This window comes from Heterodontus francisci, chromosome 5, assembly GCF_036365525.1.
Source record: "Heterodontus francisci isolate sHetFra1 chromosome 5, sHetFra1.hap1, whole genome shotgun sequence".
NCBI lineage: Eukaryota > Metazoa > Chordata > Chondrichthyes > Heterodontiformes > Heterodontidae > Heterodontus > Heterodontus francisci.
Window position 1 is genome coordinate 86,631,867 of NC_090375.1, and position 22,716 is coordinate 86,654,582.

Here is a 22,716-nt window from a genome sequence, read left to right on the forward strand (position 1 = left end):
CTGTACGGTGGTCACTCCTCCCATTATTGTCATGGACAGATACATCTGCAATAGGCAGATTGGTGAGGATGAGGTCAAGTAGGTTTTTTCTCTCTTGGTTTTCTCACCACCTGACGTAGGCCCAGTCTGGCAGATATGTCCTTCAGGGCTTGGTCAGTGTTGGTGTCTCTGAGCCGCTGTTAGTGATTGGACATTGAAGTGTCTCACCCGGACTACCTTTAGTGCCCTTGCTACCCTCAGTGCTTCTTTCAAATGGTGTTCAACTTTGAGGAGCACTGATTCATCGGCTGAGGGAGGGTGCTTGGTGGTTCACTGAGAGTGCAGGAGTGCATGCTAGGAGCAGCACCAGGCATACTAAAAATGAGCCTGATGAAGCTACAACACAGGACTACTTGCATGCCAAACAGCGGAAGCAAAATGCAGTAGATGGGGCTAAGCGATCCAACATCCATCAAAACCCCTACTCTTGATTATCAGCAAAGTGATGGAAGGGGTCGTCTACAGTGCTATCAAATGGCACTTGCTCAGCAACAATCTGCTCACTGATGTTCAGTTTGGGTTCTGCCAGGGTCACTCAGCTCCTGACCTCATTACAGCCTTGGTCCATACATGGACAAAAGAGCTGAACTCCAGAGGTGAGGTGAGAGTGACTGTCCTTGACATCAAGGCAGCATTTGAACAGGTATGGCATCAAGGAGCCCTAGCAAAATTGGAGTCGATGGGAATCAGGGAAAACTCTCCGATGGTTGGAGTTATACTTAGCACAAAGGAAGATGGTTGTGGCTGTTGGAAGTCAATCATCTCAGTCCCAGGATATTGCTGTAGGAATTCCTCAGGGTAGTGTACTCGGCCCACCTGCTTCATCAATGACCTTCCCTCCATCATAAGGTCAGAAGTGGGGATGCTTGCTGATCACCATTCGTAACTCCTCAGATACTGAAGCAGCCCATGTCCAAATGTAACTAGACCTGGACAACATCCAGGCTTGGGCTGATAAGTGGCAAGTAACATTCGTGCCACATGTGCCAGACAATGACCATCTCAAACACGAGAGAATCTAACCACCTCCCTTCCCCTTGAAGTTCAGTGGCATCACCATTGCTGAATCCCCCACTATCAACATCCTGGGGGTTACCGTTGACCAGAAACTGAACTGGACCAGCCACATAAGTGCTGTGGCTACAAGAGCAGGTCAGAGACTTGGAATTCTGCGGTGCGTAATTTAACTCCTGTGTCCCCAATGCCTGTCCACCATCTACAAGGCACATGTTAGGAGTGTGATGGAATAGTCTCCACTTGCCTGGATGGGTGCAGGTGCAACAACACTCGAGAAGCTCAACACCATCCAGGGCAAAGTAGCCCACTTGATTGGCACCCCATCTACCACCTTCAACATTCACTGCCTTCACCACTGATGCAGAGTGGCAGCAGTGTGTATCATCTACAAGATGCACTGCAGCAACTCACCAATACTCCTTAGACAACATCTTCCAAACCTCTGACCTCTACCACCTCGAAGGACAAGGGCAGCAGATGCATGGGAACGCCACCACCTGTAAGTTCCCCTCCAAGTTGCACACCATCCTGACTTGGAACTATATCGCTGTTCGTTCACTGTCGCTGGGTCAAAATCCTGGAACTCCCTCCCTAACAGTGCTTTTGGTGTACCTACACCCCAAGAACTGCAGCGGTTCAAGAAGACAGCTCAACACCACCTTCTCAAAGGCCATTAGGGCTGGGCAATAAATGCTGGTCTGGCCAGTGATGCCCACATCCCATGAACGAATTAAAAAAAAAAAAGCAGCCTCTGTTTGACCTGTTGCCATGAGACTTAATGGGGTCCGCGTTCAGTGTTCAGCACACCCTCTCTACTGTGTACCACTGTGTTGTCACCTCTGGTGAATCTTTCCTGCTGGTAGGCCAGGACATACCCAGAGATGATCATGGAGGAGTCTGGGACATTGGCTGTAAGGTATGATTTGTTGAGTATGATTATGTCAGGCTGATGCTTGACTAATATGTGCGATAAGATCCCACATGGCAAGCTGGTCAGAAAAGTGATAGCACATGGGATCTAAGGGCAAGTTGGTTCCAAAATTGGCACAGTGGCAGGAAGCAAGGGTAACCGTGGATGGGAGTTTTGTGTCTGGAAAGCTGTTGCCAGTAAAATTAGGCAGGGCTCAGTACTGGGTCCCTTGCTTTTTTTGGGATATATCATTGATTTAGACTTAAATGTAAGGGGCATGATTTAAGTTTGCAGATGATACAAAAATTGGCCTTGAGGTTGATAGTGGGGAAGAAAGCTGTAGACTGCAGGACGATATCGATGGATTGGCCAGGTGTGCAGGCAAGTTACAAATGGAATTCAATCCAGAGAAGTGTGAGGTAATGCATTTGGGGGGAGCAACCAGGCAAGGAAATGCACAGTAACTTGTAAGGTACTGAGAAGTGTTGAGGAACAGAAGGATCTTGGAGTGCAAGTCCACAGATCCCAGAAGATAGCAGGACAGTTGATAAGCTATACGGGATACTTCCCTTTATTAGCAGAGGCATAGTGTATAAGAGCAGGGAGATTGTTGGAACTGTATAAAGCGCTAATTAGACCATAGCTGGAGGACTGCGTGCAGTTCTCATTCTGGCAGTACTGGAAGGATGTGATCACACTGCAATGTTGCAGGGGAAATTTGAGGATGTTGCAGAATTGGAGAATTTTGTCTGAGGAAAGATTGATTGGGTGTTTTCCTTTGAAACAAAGGAGGCTGAGAGGAGATTTAATTAAGGTGTATAAAATTGAGGGACTTAGAGTGAATAGGGAGGACCTATTTCCCTTAGCAGAGAGGTCAGCAACCAAGGGGCATAGATGTAAAGTAATTGGCAGAAGGAATAGAGCAGAATTGAGAACTCTTTTCACCCAGACGGTATTGGGGGTCTGAAATTCACTGTCTGAAATGGGGTAGAGACAGACACCTTCATCTTACTTTTTAAAATAAAAACTTTGGTATGCATTTGAAGTGCTATAACCCACAAGGATATGGACCAAGAGATGGAAAGTGGGATTGGGCTGGATAGCTCTTTTTCAGCTGGCACAGACATGATGAGCCGAATGGCCTCCTATGCTGTAACTTTTCTGTTTCTAGTATATCCTTCCTTGGGCAAAGAGACCAGTACTGTATGCAGTACTCTAGCTGTTGCCAAGGTCCTATACAATTGTGGTAAGAGTTCTTTACCCTTGCACTCCAATCACTTTGTAATACAGTAAAGAATAACCATTTGTTTTCCTAATTGCTTGCTATACTTCCATGTTAGCTTTCCGTGATTTTGTGTACAAGGGCACCTAGATCTCTCAAAAGACCATCATTTCCCAGTGTCTCAACATTTAAAAATTATTCTGCTTTTCTACTTTTCCTACCAAAGTTTTAGTTCAGAGATACAGCACTGAAACAGGCCCTTCGGCCCACCGAGTCTGTGCCAACCATCAACCACCCATTTATACTAATCCTACACTAATCCCATATTCCTACCACATCCCCACCTGTCCCTATATTTCCCTACCACCTACCTATACTAGGGGCAATTTATAATGTCCAATTTACCTATCAACCTGCAAGTCTTTGGCATGTGGGAGGAAACCGGAGCACCCGGAGGAAACCCACGCAGACACAGGGAGAACTTGCAAACTCCACACAGGCAGTACCCAGAATTGAACCCAGGTCGCTGGAGCTGTGAGGCTGCGGTGCTAACCACTGCGCCACTGTGCCGTCCCAGTGGATACCTTCACATTATATTCCATCTGCCACCATCTTGCCCACTCATTTAACCTTTCTAAATCTTTTTGCAGCTTCTTTGCTTCCTCCTCACAGCTTAACTTTCTCACCTAACTTTGTATATCAGCAAACTTGATGTATTATACTTGATTCCCACATCTACGTCAGTGATCTAGATTGTTAATAGCTGAAGCCCAAGCACCAATTGTTATAGTACCCCACTAGTTTCAGTCTGCCAACCCAAAAGTGACCCATTTATTCCTACTCTGTTTTCTGTCCATTAACCAATCCTCAATCCAAGTTAATATCATCCCAACCCCATGCGCCCTAATTTTGTATAACAACTTCTTGTGCAGGGTCTTATCGAATGCTTTTTGAAAACCAAATACCCTACATCTTCTGGTTCTCCCTTATCCAACCTACTTGTTACATCCTCAAAAAAAAACTCTAACCAAATTGCCAAACATGATTTCCCTTTCATAAATCTATGTTGACTCTGCCTGATCATGTTATGATTTTCTAAGTGCCCTGTTATCACGTGTCTAATAATAGATCCTAGCATTTTCCCGGTGTCTGACCTCAGGCTAACTGGCCTGTAGTTCCCTGTTTTCTCTCTCCCACCTTTCTTGAATAGTAGGGTTATGTTTGCTACCTCCCAATCCACGGGTACCATTCTGGAATTCTGGAAGATCAAAACAAATGCATCACTATCTCTGTAACCACCTTTTTTAAAACCCTAGGGTGTAAACCATCAGATCCAGCAGATTTATCAGCTTTTAGTCCCATTCTCCTTTGCTCAGTTCTGATTTACCATTGTAGCCGGATGGCTAACAGCTAAGCATCTGCAGACCATGAAGGGGAAAAATAGCCATCCTTACACAAGGGCGAGAACTATTAAAAATAATAGAAGCACTTTCAAAACACTGTGTACTGGTCAAGAAGGACGTGGAGGGCTAGTTTACCTTTGACCGTCACATAGGATGTCATTTTTAACATTGAGAAGCGCCGTGTTGGTACTGTAGCAGGGGTGGAAACCTGTTTGGAGGGATTCAAACATGGGGCTCTGGGAAAAGTGGGCACAGATTTGGGAGATGGCAACACGTTCAAGGACTTTGGAGAAGAAAGGAAGATGGGGAGGAGTTTGCAGGAACGGTGGGGTCAGAAGTTGTTTTTGAGAGACGAGCCCTGCTGAATAAGCAGTGTGTGAAATAAGATGTTCTACTGCTATACAAGGACAGAAAACAAGAACAAGGCCAGCAGATGTATTTTGTTTTGCTTTGCAACTAACACTGACTCCAAGTCATGGGTGTACGTGACTAAGGACATTCTCGATGCTGGAAACAACTGGATAAAAAGGGGAGGCTAGGAGCCCCAAAAAGAAGAAGACCTGCAGGACCATTGCGGAAAGGGAACCCTGAGTCCACTTCAGTGAAGAGAACCTATCAGAGGGAGACTGATCACCTCGCCTCGTAACGGGTAGTATTTAAGTCCAAGCCGTGGGTCTTGTGATTTATTGTAACAAGTAACAAGTAGTTTAACAAGTGAAATAACAGCAGATAAGTGATTTAAGTATCAATAAAAGTGTTTATACAAAGTATCTCGTGCAGGTGTCTTTTGTCCGCCACGTCAGTTGACACCCTAGTTTGAGGATCAACATCGTTATGACTGTGATTAAATTTTATCCCCACTAAATTTGATCGTCTGTTCTTCGAACTCCAGTAAGAATGTTGGTCCTGGTGTTATCCCTTTCATTGTCCTCAATATGTGCTCTGAACTTGCATCTATTTTATGGTTCAAACTTCTGTTGCTGCCAGTTCATTTTCCTTTCTCCTTGTAAATTTTCTCTGTCGTTTAGAAAAGTGATCTCAATTAGCCTTCAAATTATCGCCCGTTATTGGTATAAAAGCAAAATATTGCAAATGTTGGAAATACTCAGCTGGTCATCAGCATCCTTATTTTATTCATTCACGGGATGTAGGCGTCACTGGCAAAGCCAGCATTTTATTGCCCATCCTTAATTGCTCTTAACTGAGTGACTTACAAGGCCACTTCAGACAGCATTTAGGAGTTAGCCAAATTGCTGTGGGCCTGGGGTCACATCTCGGCCAGATTGGGCAAGGGCGGCAGATTTCCATCCCTTAAGAACATTTGTGAACCTGATGGGTTTTTATGAAAATCTGGTAGTTGCATGGTCATCGTTACATATACAAGCTTTCTATTCCAGATTTATTTATTAACTGAATTTAAATTCCCCAGCTGCTGTGATGAGATTTGAACTCATGCTTCTGGCTCATTAGTCCAGGTCTCTGGATTGCTAGTCCAGTAACATAACCATTATGCTACCATTCCCATCTGCAGAGAGGCAGTTAACTGTCACATTTTTCACTTGGAAAGTTCTGTCAATGCACAATCAGATATGAAAGAAAGCTTGTCCTCTGATAGGCCATCATTCTCTATTCTCTGACTTCTCTGTTGCAACCTTTCTCTTTTATTAATTGCAACTACGATGGTAAGTGCTGATGTGAACTTCCCTTTCTTGCTCCTTGTAAACTTAAAATACACTGTGCTGCACTCTTTCACCTCACTACAACAGTGACTATACTTCAAAAGTACTTCATTGGTTGTAAAGCACTTTGAAACGTCTGGTGGTTGAGGAAAGGTGCATATAAATGCTATTCTTTTCTTTCTTTCCCTGTATTCTTAGTGTTTTTATAGTTTATATAATGGAGTAGGGGAGGAGCTCGCATGGCAATTATGTATTGCTGTGACATTTTTTGTTTGAATGTGATCAAAAGTTCATGAAATTAAGACTATTCATTGCAGAATCTCTTACTCCTAACTCATTCTTTCTCGATCTTAAAACTATGTAACTGCTTGCATCCATCAGTCTTTAATTCCTCTCTCAGTTTTCTGGATTTTAAAACACAACTTTAGCATTATTTTTATCACTACTTGCCTTTTTACTATTTTCACTTTTTATGACGTCCATATGGTCTTCACTCTGTTTTCTTAATTTTAAAAATAAAGCTCCTCCACCATAAAATGTAAGGGGGAGGTGAAGAATTTGGCACGTATCTGCTGGGATATGAAGGATGTCTAATTATAAATCTGTTATTAAAATTTACAGGGAATGACTTTGCTAATGATGGGATCAGCAGAGGCATTGCCTGAAGAACCAGTTGTGCGTCCGACCTTTATGGAAGATATGACAGAAGAACAGCTAGCTTCAGCTGTAAGTATTTTCAAAAGTTACTTTAGGTCCACAATAGCGTAATTGCTATAGGTGGCGTTGTGGGGTGGTTCGAAGGTGCACCACTTTTAATGTTCAGTAGTCTGGGGGCTATGGATGGATCACAGTAGGGCTGGAGCCTCAGTAGCATAGAGAGTTGAAGGGAAAAACTTAGAGACCTGAGCTTTAACAGCATTATGTGAAGAAGCGGCGGCGCAGTGGTTGGGGCGGCGCAGTGGTTAGCACCGCAGCCTCACAGCTCCAGGGACCCGGGTTCGATTCTGGGTACTGCCTGTGCGGAGTTTGCAAGTTTTCCCTGTGACCGTGTGGGTTTTCGCCGGGTGCTCCGGTTTCCTCCCACAGCCAAAGACTTGCAGGTTGATAGGTAAATTGTCCATTATAAAATTGCCCCTAGTGTAGGTAGGTGGTAGGGAATATGGGATTACTGTACAGTTAGTATAAGTGGGTGGTTGTTGGTTGGCACAGACTCGGTGGGCCGAAGGGCCTGTTTCAGTGCTGTATCTCTTTAAAAAAAAAATAAAAGCATATTCACTTATGCACAAATTGAAGTTCTGACTACATGGCATCTCCTGAACCATTTCCTGATTCCAGTGTGAGCACATTTTGTTTAGATTGGATCAATTGCATTGGCTGCTTAAAGTTAGCTAGCTGGGTGGGGATGTGAAATAGGTGAAGGAAGAGGGATGTATCTGGAATCTTAGATGTTCAGAGGCCCACAGAGTTTGTGTTATGTCTGTAGAAAAGGTGGAGAAAGTAGAATTAAGTTTATCAGCAAGCTTTCTGATTTGTTGAAATGCTTAGGTGCTATATTTGCTTTTAAGGTTATATAATGGAGAGGGTGAGGAGCTCTCATGGTAATCATGTATTGCAGTGACATTTTTTGTTTGAATGTGATTAGTTCTCATAAAAATGACATGGTTAATGACACTACATAAATTATTATGGATCTGTTTGAAATTTTGAAATGTAATTTGTTGATTCTTTGCTCTGCAATCTAGTAACGGGCTGAACAGTACTACATCCGACAGATATGCAATCGCAAGGCTTTTAATAGCTATAAATAACCACTAGATCAACGAACATAACGCAACAAATAGGAGCAGGAGTAGACCATGTGGCCCATTGAGCCTGCTGCACTATTCAATATGTTCATGGCTGATCTTAGGCTTCAACTCCACTTTCCCACCCGCTCCCCATATCCATTGATTCCCTGAAAGACCAAAAATCTATCGCAACCTTAAATATATTTAACAATGGCGCATCCACTACACTTTGGGGTAGAGAATTCCAAAGATTCGCAACCGTCTGAGTGAAGAAATTTCTCCTCATTCAGTCCTAAATGATTGTCCCCTTTTCCTGAGACTGTGCCCCCATGTTTTAGATTTAACAGCCAATGGAAACAACCTCTCTGTCTACCCAGTTAAGCTCCTTCAGAGTCTTTTAAGTTTCAATGAGATCACCTCTCATTTCTTCTAAACTTCTGAAAATATAGGCCTAATTTACTCGGCCTCTCATCATAGGGCAACCCTCTCTTCCCAGGGACCAATCTAGTGAACCTTCGCTGTACTGCCTCCAATGCAAGTAATCCTTCTTTAAATATGGAGACAAAAACACCACATAGTATTCCAGGTCTGGTCTTACCAAAGGCCCTGCACGATTGTAGCAAGACTTCTTTATTCCTGTACTCTAATCTCCTTGCAATAAAGGCCAACATGCCATTTGCCTTCCTAATTGCTTGCTGTACCTGCATGCTAACTTTGTGTTCCTTGTACAAGCGCACCCAAGTCTCTCTAAACATCAACATTTACAAGTTTCACACCTTTTAAAAAATATTCTGTTCTTCTATTCTTATGACCAAAGTGAATAACCTCACACTTTGCCACATCATACTCCATCTGTCACCTTGTTGCCCACTCAATTATCCTGTCTATATCTCTTTGCAGCCTCTCTGTCTTCCTACAGCTCGCATTTCCACCTACCTTTGTATCATCAGCCAACTTAAATACATTACTCTTGGTCTCTTCAACTAAGTCATTAATGTAGATTGCAAATAGCTGAGGCCTCAGCACTGATCCTTGCGGCACTCCACTAATCACAGCCTGCCAACTTGAAAATGCCCCATTTCATCAAAGTAGAATCATAGAAAGTTTATGGCACAGAAGGAGCATTTGGTCCATAGTCCTGCAGGTTATGGCACTTGAGGTGCATATCTAGACATCTTTTAAATGAGTTGAGGGTTTCTGCCTCTACTACCCTTTCAGGAAGTGAGTTCCAGACCCCCACCACCCTCTGGGTGAAAAAGTTTTTCCTCATCTCCCCTCTAATCTTTCTACCAATCACTTTAAATCTATGCCCCCTTGTCACTAACCATTCTGCTAAGGCCCTTCACATCCACTCTATCCAGGCCCCTCTCAATTTTGTACATTTCAATCTCCCCTCAGCCTTCTCTGTTTCAAGAAGAATAATCCCAGCCTAACCCATCTTTCCTCATAGCTGTATTTTCCCAGTGCCAGCAACATCCTCGCAAATCTCCTCTGTACCCTCTCCAGTGCAATTACATCCTTTATCCATACTCTCTGCTTTCTGTCTGGTAACCAATCCTCTATCCATGCTAATATATTACCCCATGAGATCTTGCGTATTAACCTTTTTTGTCGCACCTTATCAGATGTCTTTTGTGAATCCAGGTATACTACATCGATTGGTTCCCCTTTATCTACCCTGCTAACTACATCCTCAAAAAACTATTATATATTTGTCAAACACGATTTCCTTTCATAAAACCATGTTGAATTTGCCTGATCATACTATGATTTTATCAGTGCATTGTTAAGATTTCTTTAAAATAACTTCCAGCACTTCCCTGACAACTGATGTCAGGTTAACTGGCCTGTAGTCCCCGGTTTTCTTTCTCATTTCTTTCTTGAATAGCAGTGTTACATTTGCTAACTTCCAATTTGCTGGGACTGTTCCAGAATCCAGGGAATTTTGGAAACTTGTAACCATCACATCCACTATCTCTAGAGCTGTCTCTTTTAGAACCCTAGGATGTAGGCCGTCAGGTTGTGGGGATTTGTTGGATTTTAGTCCCTTAAGTTTCTCCAATACTTTTTCTCTACTGATATTAATTACCTTAATCTCCTCACTTTTTTTAGCCCGAATTACTGTCTATTGATATGCAACTTGTGTCTTCTATTGTGAAGACAGACACAAAATATTCATTCAACGTCTCTGACATTTCTTCATTCCCCATAATTTCTTGTGTCTCTGATTTTAAGGGACTAACATTTACTTTAGCTACTCTCATCCTTTTTATTTACTTGTAAAACTCTTACAATCTGTTTTAATATTTCTAGCTAGTTTACTGTTATATTTGATTCCACCCCCCACCTCCCCCCCCCCCCCCCCCAACTTTATCAACTTTTTGGCCCTTTGCTGGTTTCTAAAACACTCCCAATCCTCAGACCTGCTACTATTCTTTGCAACATAATAAGCCTCTTCTTTTAATCTAACACTATCCATAACATCCTGAGTAAGCCATGGATGGATGGACCTTGGTGAGTTTTTATTTTTCAATGGAATGTATCTTTGTTGAGAATTTTGAATTGTTTATTTAAATGTTTCCCATTGTTAATGTGCTGCCATACCTTTTAGTCTACTTACCGATCAACCTCACCGAGCGCTCTCCACATATCTATGTAATTGACTTTGTTTAAGTTTAAGATTCTTGTTTGTGTTTGGAGTATGTCACTTTCAAACCTAACATGGAATTCATTTGTATTATGAACATTATTTCCCAATGGATCTTTTACTCTGAGATTACTAATTAACCCTGCCTCATTTAACAATACTAGATCTAAATCCTAGTTGGTTCCACGGCATTTAGCTCCAGGAAACTGTCACAACAACATTCCACAACCTCATCTTCTAGACCACCCTTGCCAATTTGATAGGTCCAGTCTGTATGAAAACTGAAGTCCCCCACAATTATTACATTGCCTTTGTTACAAGCTCCATAATTTCTTTGTTAATGCTCCTTCTAACGGTATATCGACTGTTAAGGGGCTTATAAATTTCTCCCACCAGTGTTTTTTGACTCTTGCTATTTGAATATGTAATATTCCTGCTAATGAATATGTAAAACTATACTGTGCGCGCTATCTAATAAATTCCAGTGCTATAAATGCAAAATGTAAAGGGAGCGTGGAAGTTGGTAAGAATATGGAGCGATCTACCACTGAGAATTTTAATGCTCTGGCCTTTCCACTGGGGAGCTGAGTGAATCTAGAATGGGCAGAACAAAACAGAGGTTTGGCTGATGGATACCAGGGACCTGGGATCAGCAAGGTAAAGATTAGAGCAGATATTGAGATTTTGGTAACACTTGGGTTGGATGTGGGGTTTGGGAATTTTGTGTTGACATAGATTTTCATTACACAGTTGCAATAGGCAACTAGCCAGTAATAGCTCTTTATCCTTGTATTTTCATAGTATGTTTGTTGAAGTCAGGCTGCAGTTGGATGGACGTAGGGTGAGCTGCAAAATATTGGAGAAGAAAGTATTGGAAGTTGGTGATGTTCAAGAGGCCCATAAAGTGCACAGGGCCATGGTGAAAAGCTCCTAGGATGATTTAGAATTTAATGGATAAATGTGTTTTTTCCCCTAAAATGTTGAAGTATTTAGTTTGTATTAAATTTTATTTTTTATTGGTGAATGAGCAGTTGTTCCTCTTGTTTTTCAGACTGTTAACAAATTTAGAATGTAGGTTAACATTTGTTTTCCTTCTTGTTTCCCCCACTGCTAGTCAGAGTACTTGCACACTGTCCAATCTCTGTCAGGCTGCAGAGAAAATGCTCTGGGAGCAAAACAGACTGGCCACTGTTGCATTTCACGGATTCGTACCACACAGGAGTATGCTATTCAGCACATCATGCCTGTGCCAGCTCTTTGAAAGAGCTATCCAGTTAGTCCCGTGACCTTGCAATTTTTAGTGAAATGTTACAAATTGTCTTGGCTATGCAATGGAGTGTGGTGAAAGAGACTTAAAATAAGATTTGTGGATGAGATTATAATTTTATTTCCAACTCTTCTTTTTCCCACACCCAATTCTCTGTCTTCCACATATGCCACTCTCAGTTACAAGTATGTGGCAAACCAGCCTTGCTGCTATTTTTCTGCTTCCAAAACAATAGTCTATTCAGTTCACGACAATGTTTGTTTATAAACACACGAGTAGTTTGCTGTAGACTTTCAGAGGTACAATCCTACATTAACACAGGACATTTCGTTTAGTTCACAGTCTGATCGAAGCTTCTAATTTTGGACAGAGACTGAATTTCAATTTATACGCATCGTATTGGGAACAAGTCCAGGTTTCGGTATCAACCCTAGTAGAGAGGTGACCACCATGCTGTCATACCTGTAATGGTGCTATGAAAAGGTGCACAAGAAGAACTTACAGTTGAGAATCTCTAATTTCCTACCTACTTATTTGATACAGGATCATAGCAAAAATTGACACCAGGGGAACAAAATCTGTGAGGCACCTCTCTTGCAATGTGTTGATTCTGTACCAACCTGCCTGATGACCATGCTTAATTCTGAGATTTTCTTTTAATACAAATGACTGCCTTTTTTTTTGTTGGTAGATGGATCTTCCTTGTGGGCTCACCAATCTCGGAAACACTTGCTACATGAATGCTACAGTACAGTGCCTACGTTCAGTTCCTGAACTCAGGGACACGCTGAAAAAGTAGGTGGCAAAAAACTGCAGCGAGATTTAGATTATATACTGATTTGCTGGTAGGCAATTACATGGTGATTTCCCTCTTCAAAATGTATTAAACAGTGGTATATAAACAATCAACATAAAGTAACAGGATTATTTTAAAAAGGATTTGAATTGGATTAACGTCGCTTCTCTTATTTTTCCATTGTTTCAAGTATGGTCTACTTCAAAACACAAATTGACTAGGAAATTAATGAATTAAAGGAAGGAATTGTTATGGTCAGGCAAGGAGGCATTAAAAGTCTTTCCTGGTTTCCCTCTCCTTGTTTGACCACAACAGGTTTAATTCTTTTTTTAATGTGGTTGTACTGGTCAATTCAGTAAGTGTTTGATTACTTACATGCTATGATCATAACAATTGGACAGGTTTTCTTGAGTTTAACAAAGAGGTTTATTTTACGTAGTTCAGTTAAAGTACAATAAAATTATAAACTATGCTCCAACTTTCTCACACTTGATGTTCACACACACGCACACACACACATTACAGAGGGAGAAGGATCGATTGGTCGAGTTAGAGTCCATAGGAAAAGGAAGGGTATACAGTCTGTGGAATTTGGTGATTCGGCTGACTTCTAGCTGAATTAGGTGGTCCTGAGGCTTTTCGTTTGAAGGGATAGATGACTGATTCGGTGGGTCTCTTATAGACAGTGATGCAGATGATTTCCTCCAACGGAGTTTCTGGTTGTAACCGGAGTATGCAGAGGTGGTCAGCAGGTAGGGTTCGAAGCTTGCAAGCTGGAATAGAGAGAAAGAGAGGGACCCCCCACTTGGATCTGCACGTGTCAGAGTCCAGATGCTTCTCTTTGCTGCTGCAGAGAAACACCAGCTTAAAACCACAGATTGGAGAGGGGTGCTTGTCACATGACAGTCACCCAGTGATTCAAGCATGATGGTTAGCAGTGTATTTCTTCTTGCTAAAAAGAACAGGCAGTTCCCTTAAACTTCCTGGGTCTTGGTTCTTGCTGGGATGACCAGCCATTTTGTCTTCATCTCACAGGCCTTGCAATGTAGGATACACTGTTGCAAATTAGGTGGCCATCTTAAGCTTCTAGCAAAGTCATCTTTTGTCTGTTCCTTTTTAAATTTCTTGCAAAAATATATATTCAGATCTCCAGTGAGTGGATTAAAGAAAATTATCATTCAACAAAGCACGTTGGCGTGACAATTGTAATAACTGAAATTGCTGGCTGTTAACGGTAAATAAGAGCACACACCTAAATATATAAATATGTAAGTATATAAATATAAGTTGTTATTGTAGTAGTACTATATGTTGCAAAAGGTTATAAAAGATGGTTTCCCACAGGAAGAGTTAGTTTTATATTCACACTTGTGCACCTTGTTACAGGTTATAAGTTAGCAGGATTTAGGATGCTTTTCGCAAATGCAGAATGTTCTGAGCTGGAGGGAGAGAAGTAAAATCTGTAACAAAAGTGACAACAAAGCAAGAATGTATTTGGTGTATTTATAGATTTAGGAGCCATGAGGTGCAATTTAAATCCTGAATGTTAACTAGTCTGATAACGTGAAAATGAATTATGATGAGCTTTGCAAATGGGATTTGGATTTTGTTCAATGGCATATCGTGCTTTTCGAACATTTAAGATAATTATTTAAAATAAATATAGGTAACTCGGTTTCACAGAGATTGTTGTTTTTTTTATTGCTGGTTGCTCTCAATCTTGCTATCTCCCATGAAGCGCAAATAAATTTATAATAAAATAACTAAACTTAGCACGGCTTCCATCAAAAAGAATCAAGAACGTTAGCTAATTGTCTTAATGAAAGTTTACATACAAAAAATATATACTAAAAATTGGTGGTGGAGAGTCAGTGAATTTTTATGCAGTGGCAGAACACAATGAAAACAAATGAACAATTCTTACTGCAAGCTAACAATTAACTTTTTTTTTAAAGTACCATCCACCTGCATCTCTGTCCAGTTTGCTGAAAATATTTATTTATTTTTCTCAAATGTTTCTAGATTTAAAGGTGCCTTGAGAACTTCAGTAGCTATGACTCCACCACAGTATATAACGGCAGGTGAGTAGTTCAGTCTTGATATTTTGTATAAAAATTTCATTTTAATTCCTGCGATTTATCTTTGCCTGTTTTCCCCCTCCCCAAGAAAGCAAGAAAACTTGATATTTATTTTGTGTGACTCAAAAAGTTGCAACCTTCCTGATCACTCGGTGGGTAAATGTAGCGCATTGGGTGACATTGATTCTTGACCAAGAAGGACCAAGCTATGATTTTTTTTTTGTGCTGAGCTAGCCAATGTCAGTTGAAGTGAAGGTCTTGGTCTCACTGAACTTGGTCTTCTAGAGTGGAAAGTTGGTAAGAATCAGCCAGAATGCCCTCTTTTGATTTGTTGTCTAACAACCCTTGCTGGAAAGTGTGCAGTGTGGATATCAGAATCAAATTTGGCTGTGATCGCTCCTGCAGTTGAATAACCTGCTAGCGCTCATTGTTTAGGCTCATAGCAGAATATCAACCTCGAGACCAGAGGGCCGCTACTACCCATGGTACAATATTTCAGCTTGAGAAAAAAGGATTAAGAGTGAACATCAGAGGTATAACATTTTGAGGAGGGAAATATTTTCCTCGTTATATAAAATCAGTGTAGTTTAATGTTGAAAGAAACTAAATTCCAATTTCAAAGATAGCATATCCTCTATTTGTCGAATAATGGTTCACAGAATTAATTTTTTATTCTCCAGCTGTGCTTTCATGCTGAAGATCTTCAACCAGAACAAAATGATTTAAATTTTGGTTTAAGTTCTGTTAACTTTGAGTCCCAGTGCCTTGTGTTTGCAATGTAATAATTTTGTACATTGCACCCTATATAATTTATCTATTATTAAGACTTATGTATGTGCAAACTTCCCTGTATCGTGGTTTCTGTTATGCTTTTCATCAACATTTGCAACAGAGATTGCCTTTGCAAAAATAATGGCTGCTCCCTTTATAAGTACATACCTGTCTCAGTATAGCTGCACGCCTTCTATCGTTGGTGGCGCTGAAACCCTTCTAGCTGATAGCCAGCATTTCTGTCCCTGCCTGCATACCTTGTTTCAGCCGGTAGGATTTTTTTTCTTTGAATCACAGGCTGCCTGCCAACAGGCCAGCTCATATTCCCGCTCATGCTGTTTTTAAAAAAAGTTGACATTTCAGTCCTGACATATAAAAATAAAACTTGCATTTCCTTGCTTCACGGGTTCAATACAACCCCAGCACTGCTCGTAAAAGTTCTCCGCTTTCCTTCCCTGATCCTAGCCCAGCCTCGTTCTTGTAAACCTTAGGCCTCACCACTGCCAGTGGGTTTCCAGCCTTAACTCCTGCTGTTTAAAACTTCAATTCCCAATGCTTGTTTCTTTTCAACCCTTCTTCAAAATAGATGTCTGCCTGCAGATTCCCTAGCCCTGACTGTTCAAAATTAATCACTTCCTCCACAGTCCAAGTGGACGTTTCTAAAACTTTGTGTCACTGCAGTGACCAAGCTCCATTCTTCAGCTATCAGCTCCAGGCTATGTTTTTAAATTTCATTTACATCTGTTTCAAACTCCCAGTCTTAATTTTTTTCCCATTAAGATCAACCATTTCCTTCAATTTATCATGTACAACATGATGGGAGATCCACTAATAATAATAAAAATGATAAATTGTAATGTGTATGCGTTTGTTACAGCTTTTCGAGACCTGTTTGAATCAATGGATAAAACATCCTCTAGCATTCCACCTATAATTCTACTCCAGTTTCTTCACATGGCCTTCCCACAGTTTGCAGAGAAGGGGGATCAAGGACAATATCTTCAGCAGGTTAGTTATTTAAAAAGCATTTCCTAAAATCTTTTCTGCTGTTTTTTCCTCCTCCTGACAAAAGTAGAATGTAAAAGATTGTTTTATTAACCATAGTGATATAACTCAATTCTAATTGAATATTAAGTGATTGTATTTGATTTTTATTATTCTGGCTTGGAAAATTAGTTACTTTTTTCTCTACCCACTAATTATGATGGGCCATATTCCTTCCGGTGAATACAACTTAAAAGTAGCACACCGATAATCGAACTAAACAGATTTCCTTCCTTCCATACCAGTGATAATAATGTGATATTTAATTTTCCCAGCTACCATGTTTTGTGTTTGAAATAGGTCAGGGACATAGGAGCAGGAATAGGCCATTCAACACCTTGACCCTGTTTTTCATTATTCAGTTAGGTCATTAATCTATAGCTTAACTCCATCTACCTGCCTTGTATCCCTTAGTATCTCTACATAACAATCTATTGATTTCAGTCTTAAAATTTTCTGTTGACTCAGCTTCAGCTTTTTGGGGGAGAGAGAGTTCCAGATTTCCACTGCCTTTTGTGTGAAGAAGTGCTTGCTGACATTACCCCTGAATGGCATAGCTCTAATTTTAAGGTTATGCTTCCTCCTCCTTCCCCATCGGACGAAGTGGTTTCTCCCTCTCTCTCTCTACCCTATCAACTCCTTTTAGTCATCTTAATCAGCTCAGTTGGATCACTGCTCAATTTTCCATACTCAAGGGAATACAAGCCTAGTCTGTGCAACCAGTCCTCGTATTTTAACCCTTTTAGCCCCAGTATCATTCTGGTGAGTCCGCATCATTCTGGTGAATCTGCGTTTCACCCCCTCCATGTCCTTCCTGAGTTGTTGTGCCCAGAACTGAATGCAGTGATCTAAATAGGATCTCACCAGAGTTTTATATAACTAGCATAACTTCCTCCCTTTTGTGTTCCTGCCCCTTTGAAATAAAGGTCAACATTTCATTAGCTTTTTAAATTATAGTTTTGCACCTGTCCATTAGCTTTTAGTGATTTCTGTACATGTACTCCTGAATCTCTCTGCTCTTTCACAGTTCCTAGCTACTCGCCATTTAGAAAATAAACTGTTCTATCTTTCTTAGACCTAAAGTGGATGACCTCACACTTCCCCACATTGAACTCCATCTGCCACAGTTTTGCCCACACATTTAATGTATCACTGTCCCTTTGCAGCTTTCTGCTCCCGTCTACACTATTTACTGTGTCACCTAACTTGGTGGTGTCAACAAACTTGAATGTATGATTGTCTATTCCTTCATTCAAGTCATTTATGAATATAATGAAATACTGGTGCCACAGGTTATATCCCTGGGAGACACCACTAATCACATCCTACCAACTGGAGTACATACCCATTGTTCTTACTGTCTCTCGTCTGCCTCCTAACTGGTTCCCCAACATGTCAGTACAATTCCTCCAATTCCATATGCTCTGATATTTGTTAATCGTCTCTTTTGTAGAACCTTGTCAAATGCTTTCTGGAAGTCGTTATGAAAACATCCATAGACACGCCCTTATCTGCAACGTTAATTACCTTCTCATGACATGACATCCTTTACAAATCTGTGCTGGCTTTGTCTGATCAGTTCATATTTGTTCCAAGTGCTCAGTCACTCTGTCCCTAATAACAGACTCTAGAAACTCCCTCACTATAGACGCTAGATTAATGGGCTTGTAATTTCCCATCTCTGCTACCCATCTTAAATAATGGCCAGATAGTAGACTTAGTAACAACACCCAACTGCAATCAGTTATAGACTGGTAATACTATTTGAGTTTGAGATCTTAATAATTACATACCCAAATTTAGTACTTAAGATTTCTTCAATTTTTTGAAAAAGAAATTGAAAGGATTTTTTTCGTTATTCAGTAAAATGAGCCTGGTTGATTTGAGTTGCTATCAGCTGATTGCTATCCAGGGTAAATTAAACAGCCAAGATAAATGATTACATTTGTAAATTTAGAAAGTAAAATTTAAGTGTCTCTGAAGCTCCTAACTCCTGTGAGATTTCAAACCGTCTATTTGTTCCCCCTTTTAGGATGCTAATGAGTGTTGGATACAGATCATGAGAGTGCTGCAACAGAAACTTGACCCTTTAGAAATAGAGGCACCCATGGAGGTAAAGAAGCAGCTAACTTTTTTCTCCATCTGTGCACCGTGCCTTAACTTGCTCTTCTACCTAGTTCCTAAAAAGTTACTATTTGGTTGTTTGCATCAAAACTGAACTAGATCCTTACATACTTCAGACATGATTAGTGCATTTTTATTTCTTACTCCCATCTCTTCTGAAGGCATTGACTCCTTGCTGGGGATTGTTTCCATAGGTGCATCACAAATTTTTACCCTAGTCCCCATTAATTGTGTGAATTTTGTGAATGTTGGTGACTATTTGGTCATGGGGAACATCACAGTTGAATACAACCTTTAACCAATGTCAACACATGCATTTCCAATAATGGAAGTGGGAACAATGGCCTTTCCTCATATCTTCCCCTCTCATAGGTGCAGTGAGACCACTTGTAGCCTCAGTGGGTTGGGAGAGACCAGAGTACCATCATGCTGGCTGCTGTCAGGTTACTTGGCACAAACATGATTGCACCTGGAACTTTCATGGTTACTGTGCTTAAGCTGCTTACTGTTTAAACATGCTGCGCCATTGAGAGTCTGCATTAGTAATACTCGATTTGATTACATGATTTAATTAGGGTTTGGATACAGTGGCAACTGATTTGGCACTATATATGGAATTCAACTTTATGCATAGAATAAATAGGAAGGATGTAGAGTTCTGGGGCTGGATTTTACCTGCCCCCCTGACTTCGGGGGTCGTGGTGGGGCTGGCCCGGAAAATACTTCTGGGAGAGGCCTGCCACGCTCCCTGACACCGGGAAGGCCGTGCCCTATTTTACCAGCAGCAGTGGGGTCTCGGTGCAGCTGCCCTGCCGCTCGGCGATGGCAACTTAATTTATCTATCTAAATAAATTTTAACGAATGTATAATTACTCATCTTGTCGCAATGGCTGTCTCACGCTGATATTCCAGCCAGTTGCCGGAACTCCCGCGCCATCGGATCTCCGTTTGGAGATCCGAGGCGGCACACTGGTGGGAAGGGGGGAGGAGTAAAGTTTTCAGGGTGGATGGGGTGGGGAGTGGGGAAAACTATTGCTATTGGTTGAGGAGATGGTGGGAAGGGGTTGAATATCAAAGTTACTAAAGTTCGAGGGGGAAAGTTCGGGATCGGAAGAAAAGTTTTTTTGGGGGGAGAGGGCAATTAATAAACTGATTAGTCATGGGGGGGTGGGAGTGGAGATGGGATTGGAACTTTGAATAAAATTTTAATTTTAATGTATGAAAAACCGCCTTTAAAAATTTAAATGCCACGGAAGGGCCTGAAGCCCTTTAAAAATGGCGCCTGCGCAGTGGCGCTGTTGCCGGAGATGGAGCGCCCACCCGCTCTATGTCATCGGGGGCGGGTGTTCCACCCCCTCCGTGTAAATAAGCCACTGTGCTAAATATCTTGGGGGCTCAGCGGCGCACATCTTCTGCGTGCGCCACACTGTTTTTGAGGCTGTAAAAATCCAGCTCCTGGTCTCCATATTATCAAAAGGATATAGAAGTTTTGCTGTACATTCTGTGTATTGTGATGAATGTAGCAATTTCCAAAACTCTAGTGGATTTTTGATTTAGTAAACATGGAAGTAACAAACTAGTAATATCCTTTCCTAACAGCAAAATTTAAAACCTTCCAAATGATTTCACAGCATTTGTAGTTAGTTAATCTGAGGTAAACACCTGTTTACTATGTTTGTTTTTCTCTCCTGTAGACTAATTCAGAGGGGGCAGCAGCTTCAACAACCAAGAAAAATTTCATTGATCAGTTCTTCGGTGTAGAATATGAAACCTCGTATCCTTTTCTTTTCAAAAAAAAAATCCAGAACAAAGCAAGTGGAAAGCCTCTTTTGCTGGGAAAATCGGAGGAGCAAACAGTTTATTTTGTGTTGTAATGCTTAAATACAATACTTAATTTTATCTCTCCTAATTTCCAACCCTTGTTCCTCGCCACCGCTTCCCCTTAAGTTGCCTTTCAATTTGAGCGTAAAATGTGCTCCTAGGCCTTTACCAATACCACCTTATTAATTAATTACTAGAAGCTATGTATGAAAAGCTGTCAGTACTTGGCTTTTCTCATCCTGCTTCCCTCCCAATCGGTAAAATATCTGACCTCTCAAGTGTGTAAAAGTTCATAATTTGCCTTGTACCCAGCAAAATCTTTACTTTCTCCCACTCCAGTTGATCCCACTGGTATGGCTACCATCTTTTGCTCCATTGAGTCCAAGGGTGACAGACTTTAGCATATCTGGTGCAAAACTCATTTAGCCGTTCATCTCTGGATTCAACTGGATAACATCAAGTGTTGTTGGTGCCTCACTTTCCTCTGGAAACCTCACATTATTGCAGGATCATCCCAGAGAGTAGAGATAACACCAGGCTACTTTTCTCCACTACTGAACACCATCTTAAACCCCTCCACTCTCACCTCCAACAGAAGTGCGATTAGTTCATGGACGTTGTTTTATCAACAAGATTGAGACAATCCATTCAGCTGCTGCTGCTTCCCCACCTCACACCTGTATCCATCAACCAAACCTCTTCCTAGAGTTCCCTCTGCTCTTTTTGTGTCCTGTCTTCCTTCATGCCCTCTCTGAGTTCATTTTGTCCATGAAGTCCACCTCCTGTTTCCTAGATCCCATTCCCACAAAACTGCTGAGCACCCAACTACTCTTCTTGGGGCCCCGTCATAACTCGCATTGTATATGATTTAAGAGCAAAATACTGCAGATGCTGGAAATCTGAAATACTGCATTGTCATTGACCTGAAACGTTAACACTATTTCTCTCCCCACAGATGCCACCAGACCTGTTGAGTATTTCCAACGTTTTCTATTTTTATAATGATTGTAAATGATTTCCTCTCCTCCGGTATTGCCCCTCATTTTCAACACTGCTCCCTCCTCCAAACAAATCCCCAAACCCATCCTCAACCTCTTTCTCCTTGGAAGCGGCTGCCCCCATCTCCAATCTCCATTTCCTTTTCAAGACCTTGAACATGTTGTTACCTCCAAAATCTGGCCATTTTTCTTGCAATTTCATGTTTGAATCTTCCATTCAGATTTACGATCCTGTCATTAGCACTGAAGTGGTACTAAAGAAAGTCACAAATTATAACTTCGGTGACTGTCACCATTGTACTTTATCTGTCCTTGATCTCTCTGCAGCATTTGACATGGTCGGCAACACCATCCTGCTCCAGTGTTTTTCCTCTGTTGTACAGCTCATTGGATTACCCTCACCTGGTGAAGCTCAGCACAAGCTCAAGGAACAGCACTTCATCTTTCGATTAAGCACTTTCACAGTCTTCCGTGCTCAACATTGAGTTCAATGACTTCAGAATGTAACCTCTGCCCTCATTTGGTTTCCTTTTTCTGTGCTAGTTTTGGTTTTACTCTTTTTTTTTTCGTTTTTGGGCAACAGCTGTTCATCATTCTGTCATTCACACTTCTAAACATATTTTTTGTTTTTTACTTGTCCCATTACCTCTCCCTTTAGTCTTGCACCAGCAACCATTTTGTCATTTAATCTCCTGACTTCCACTCTAACACAGACCTTCCCATTTGTTCTTTTTCCCACCCTTTCCCCCGCCCCCTTTTCACTTGCTTAAAACCTGTTACATTTCTGACTTCTCCCAGTTCTGACAAAAGGTCATCAATCTGAAACTTTAACTCTGTTTCTCTCTCCACAGATGCTGCCTGACCTGCTGAGTGTTATAGCTTTTCTGTTCTTGTACAAATTTTTAATCTTGCTTAGAATACTTGGAGTAATCCATATATTGCTTTATCAATACTGGCTTCATATAGGTTCATCCTTAATAATTTTCTTAAAGCATGAAGTGCACTGAAACAGACGATGAGGAGGTAACAAAGGGCAAGGAAACGCAACTTCAACTTAGTTGTTTCATTAATCAAGAAGTCAAATATCTTTTTACAGGGCTAAAATTGGTGAGT

At 41.2% G+C, this 22,716-nt stretch overlaps 1 protein-coding gene across 2 annotated transcripts in view; it reads left to right on the forward strand.

Annotated features, from left to right (window-relative positions):
• The window catches only part of usp14 (ubiquitin specific peptidase 14 (tRNA-guanine transglycosylase)), a 95,358-nt gene that overhangs the window by 22,103 nt on the left and 50,539 nt on the right, over positions 1 to 22,716 (forward strand). For both annotated transcript variants that reach the window (XM_068031725.1, XM_068031726.1), the window contains exons 4-10: positions 6,892 to 6,996; positions 12,663 to 12,766; positions 14,790 to 14,848; positions 16,494 to 16,624; positions 18,693 to 18,773; positions 20,479 to 20,558; positions 22,596 to 22,710. In XM_068031725.1, the coding sequence (XP_067887826.1) occupies positions 6,892 to 6,996; positions 12,663 to 12,766; positions 14,790 to 14,848; positions 16,494 to 16,624; positions 18,693 to 18,773; positions 20,479 to 20,558; positions 22,596 to 22,710 (675 nt within the window). The remainder of the gene's footprint in view (positions 1 to 6,891; positions 6,997 to 12,662; positions 12,767 to 14,789; positions 14,849 to 16,493; positions 16,625 to 18,692; positions 18,774 to 20,478; positions 20,559 to 22,595; positions 22,711 to 22,716) is intronic.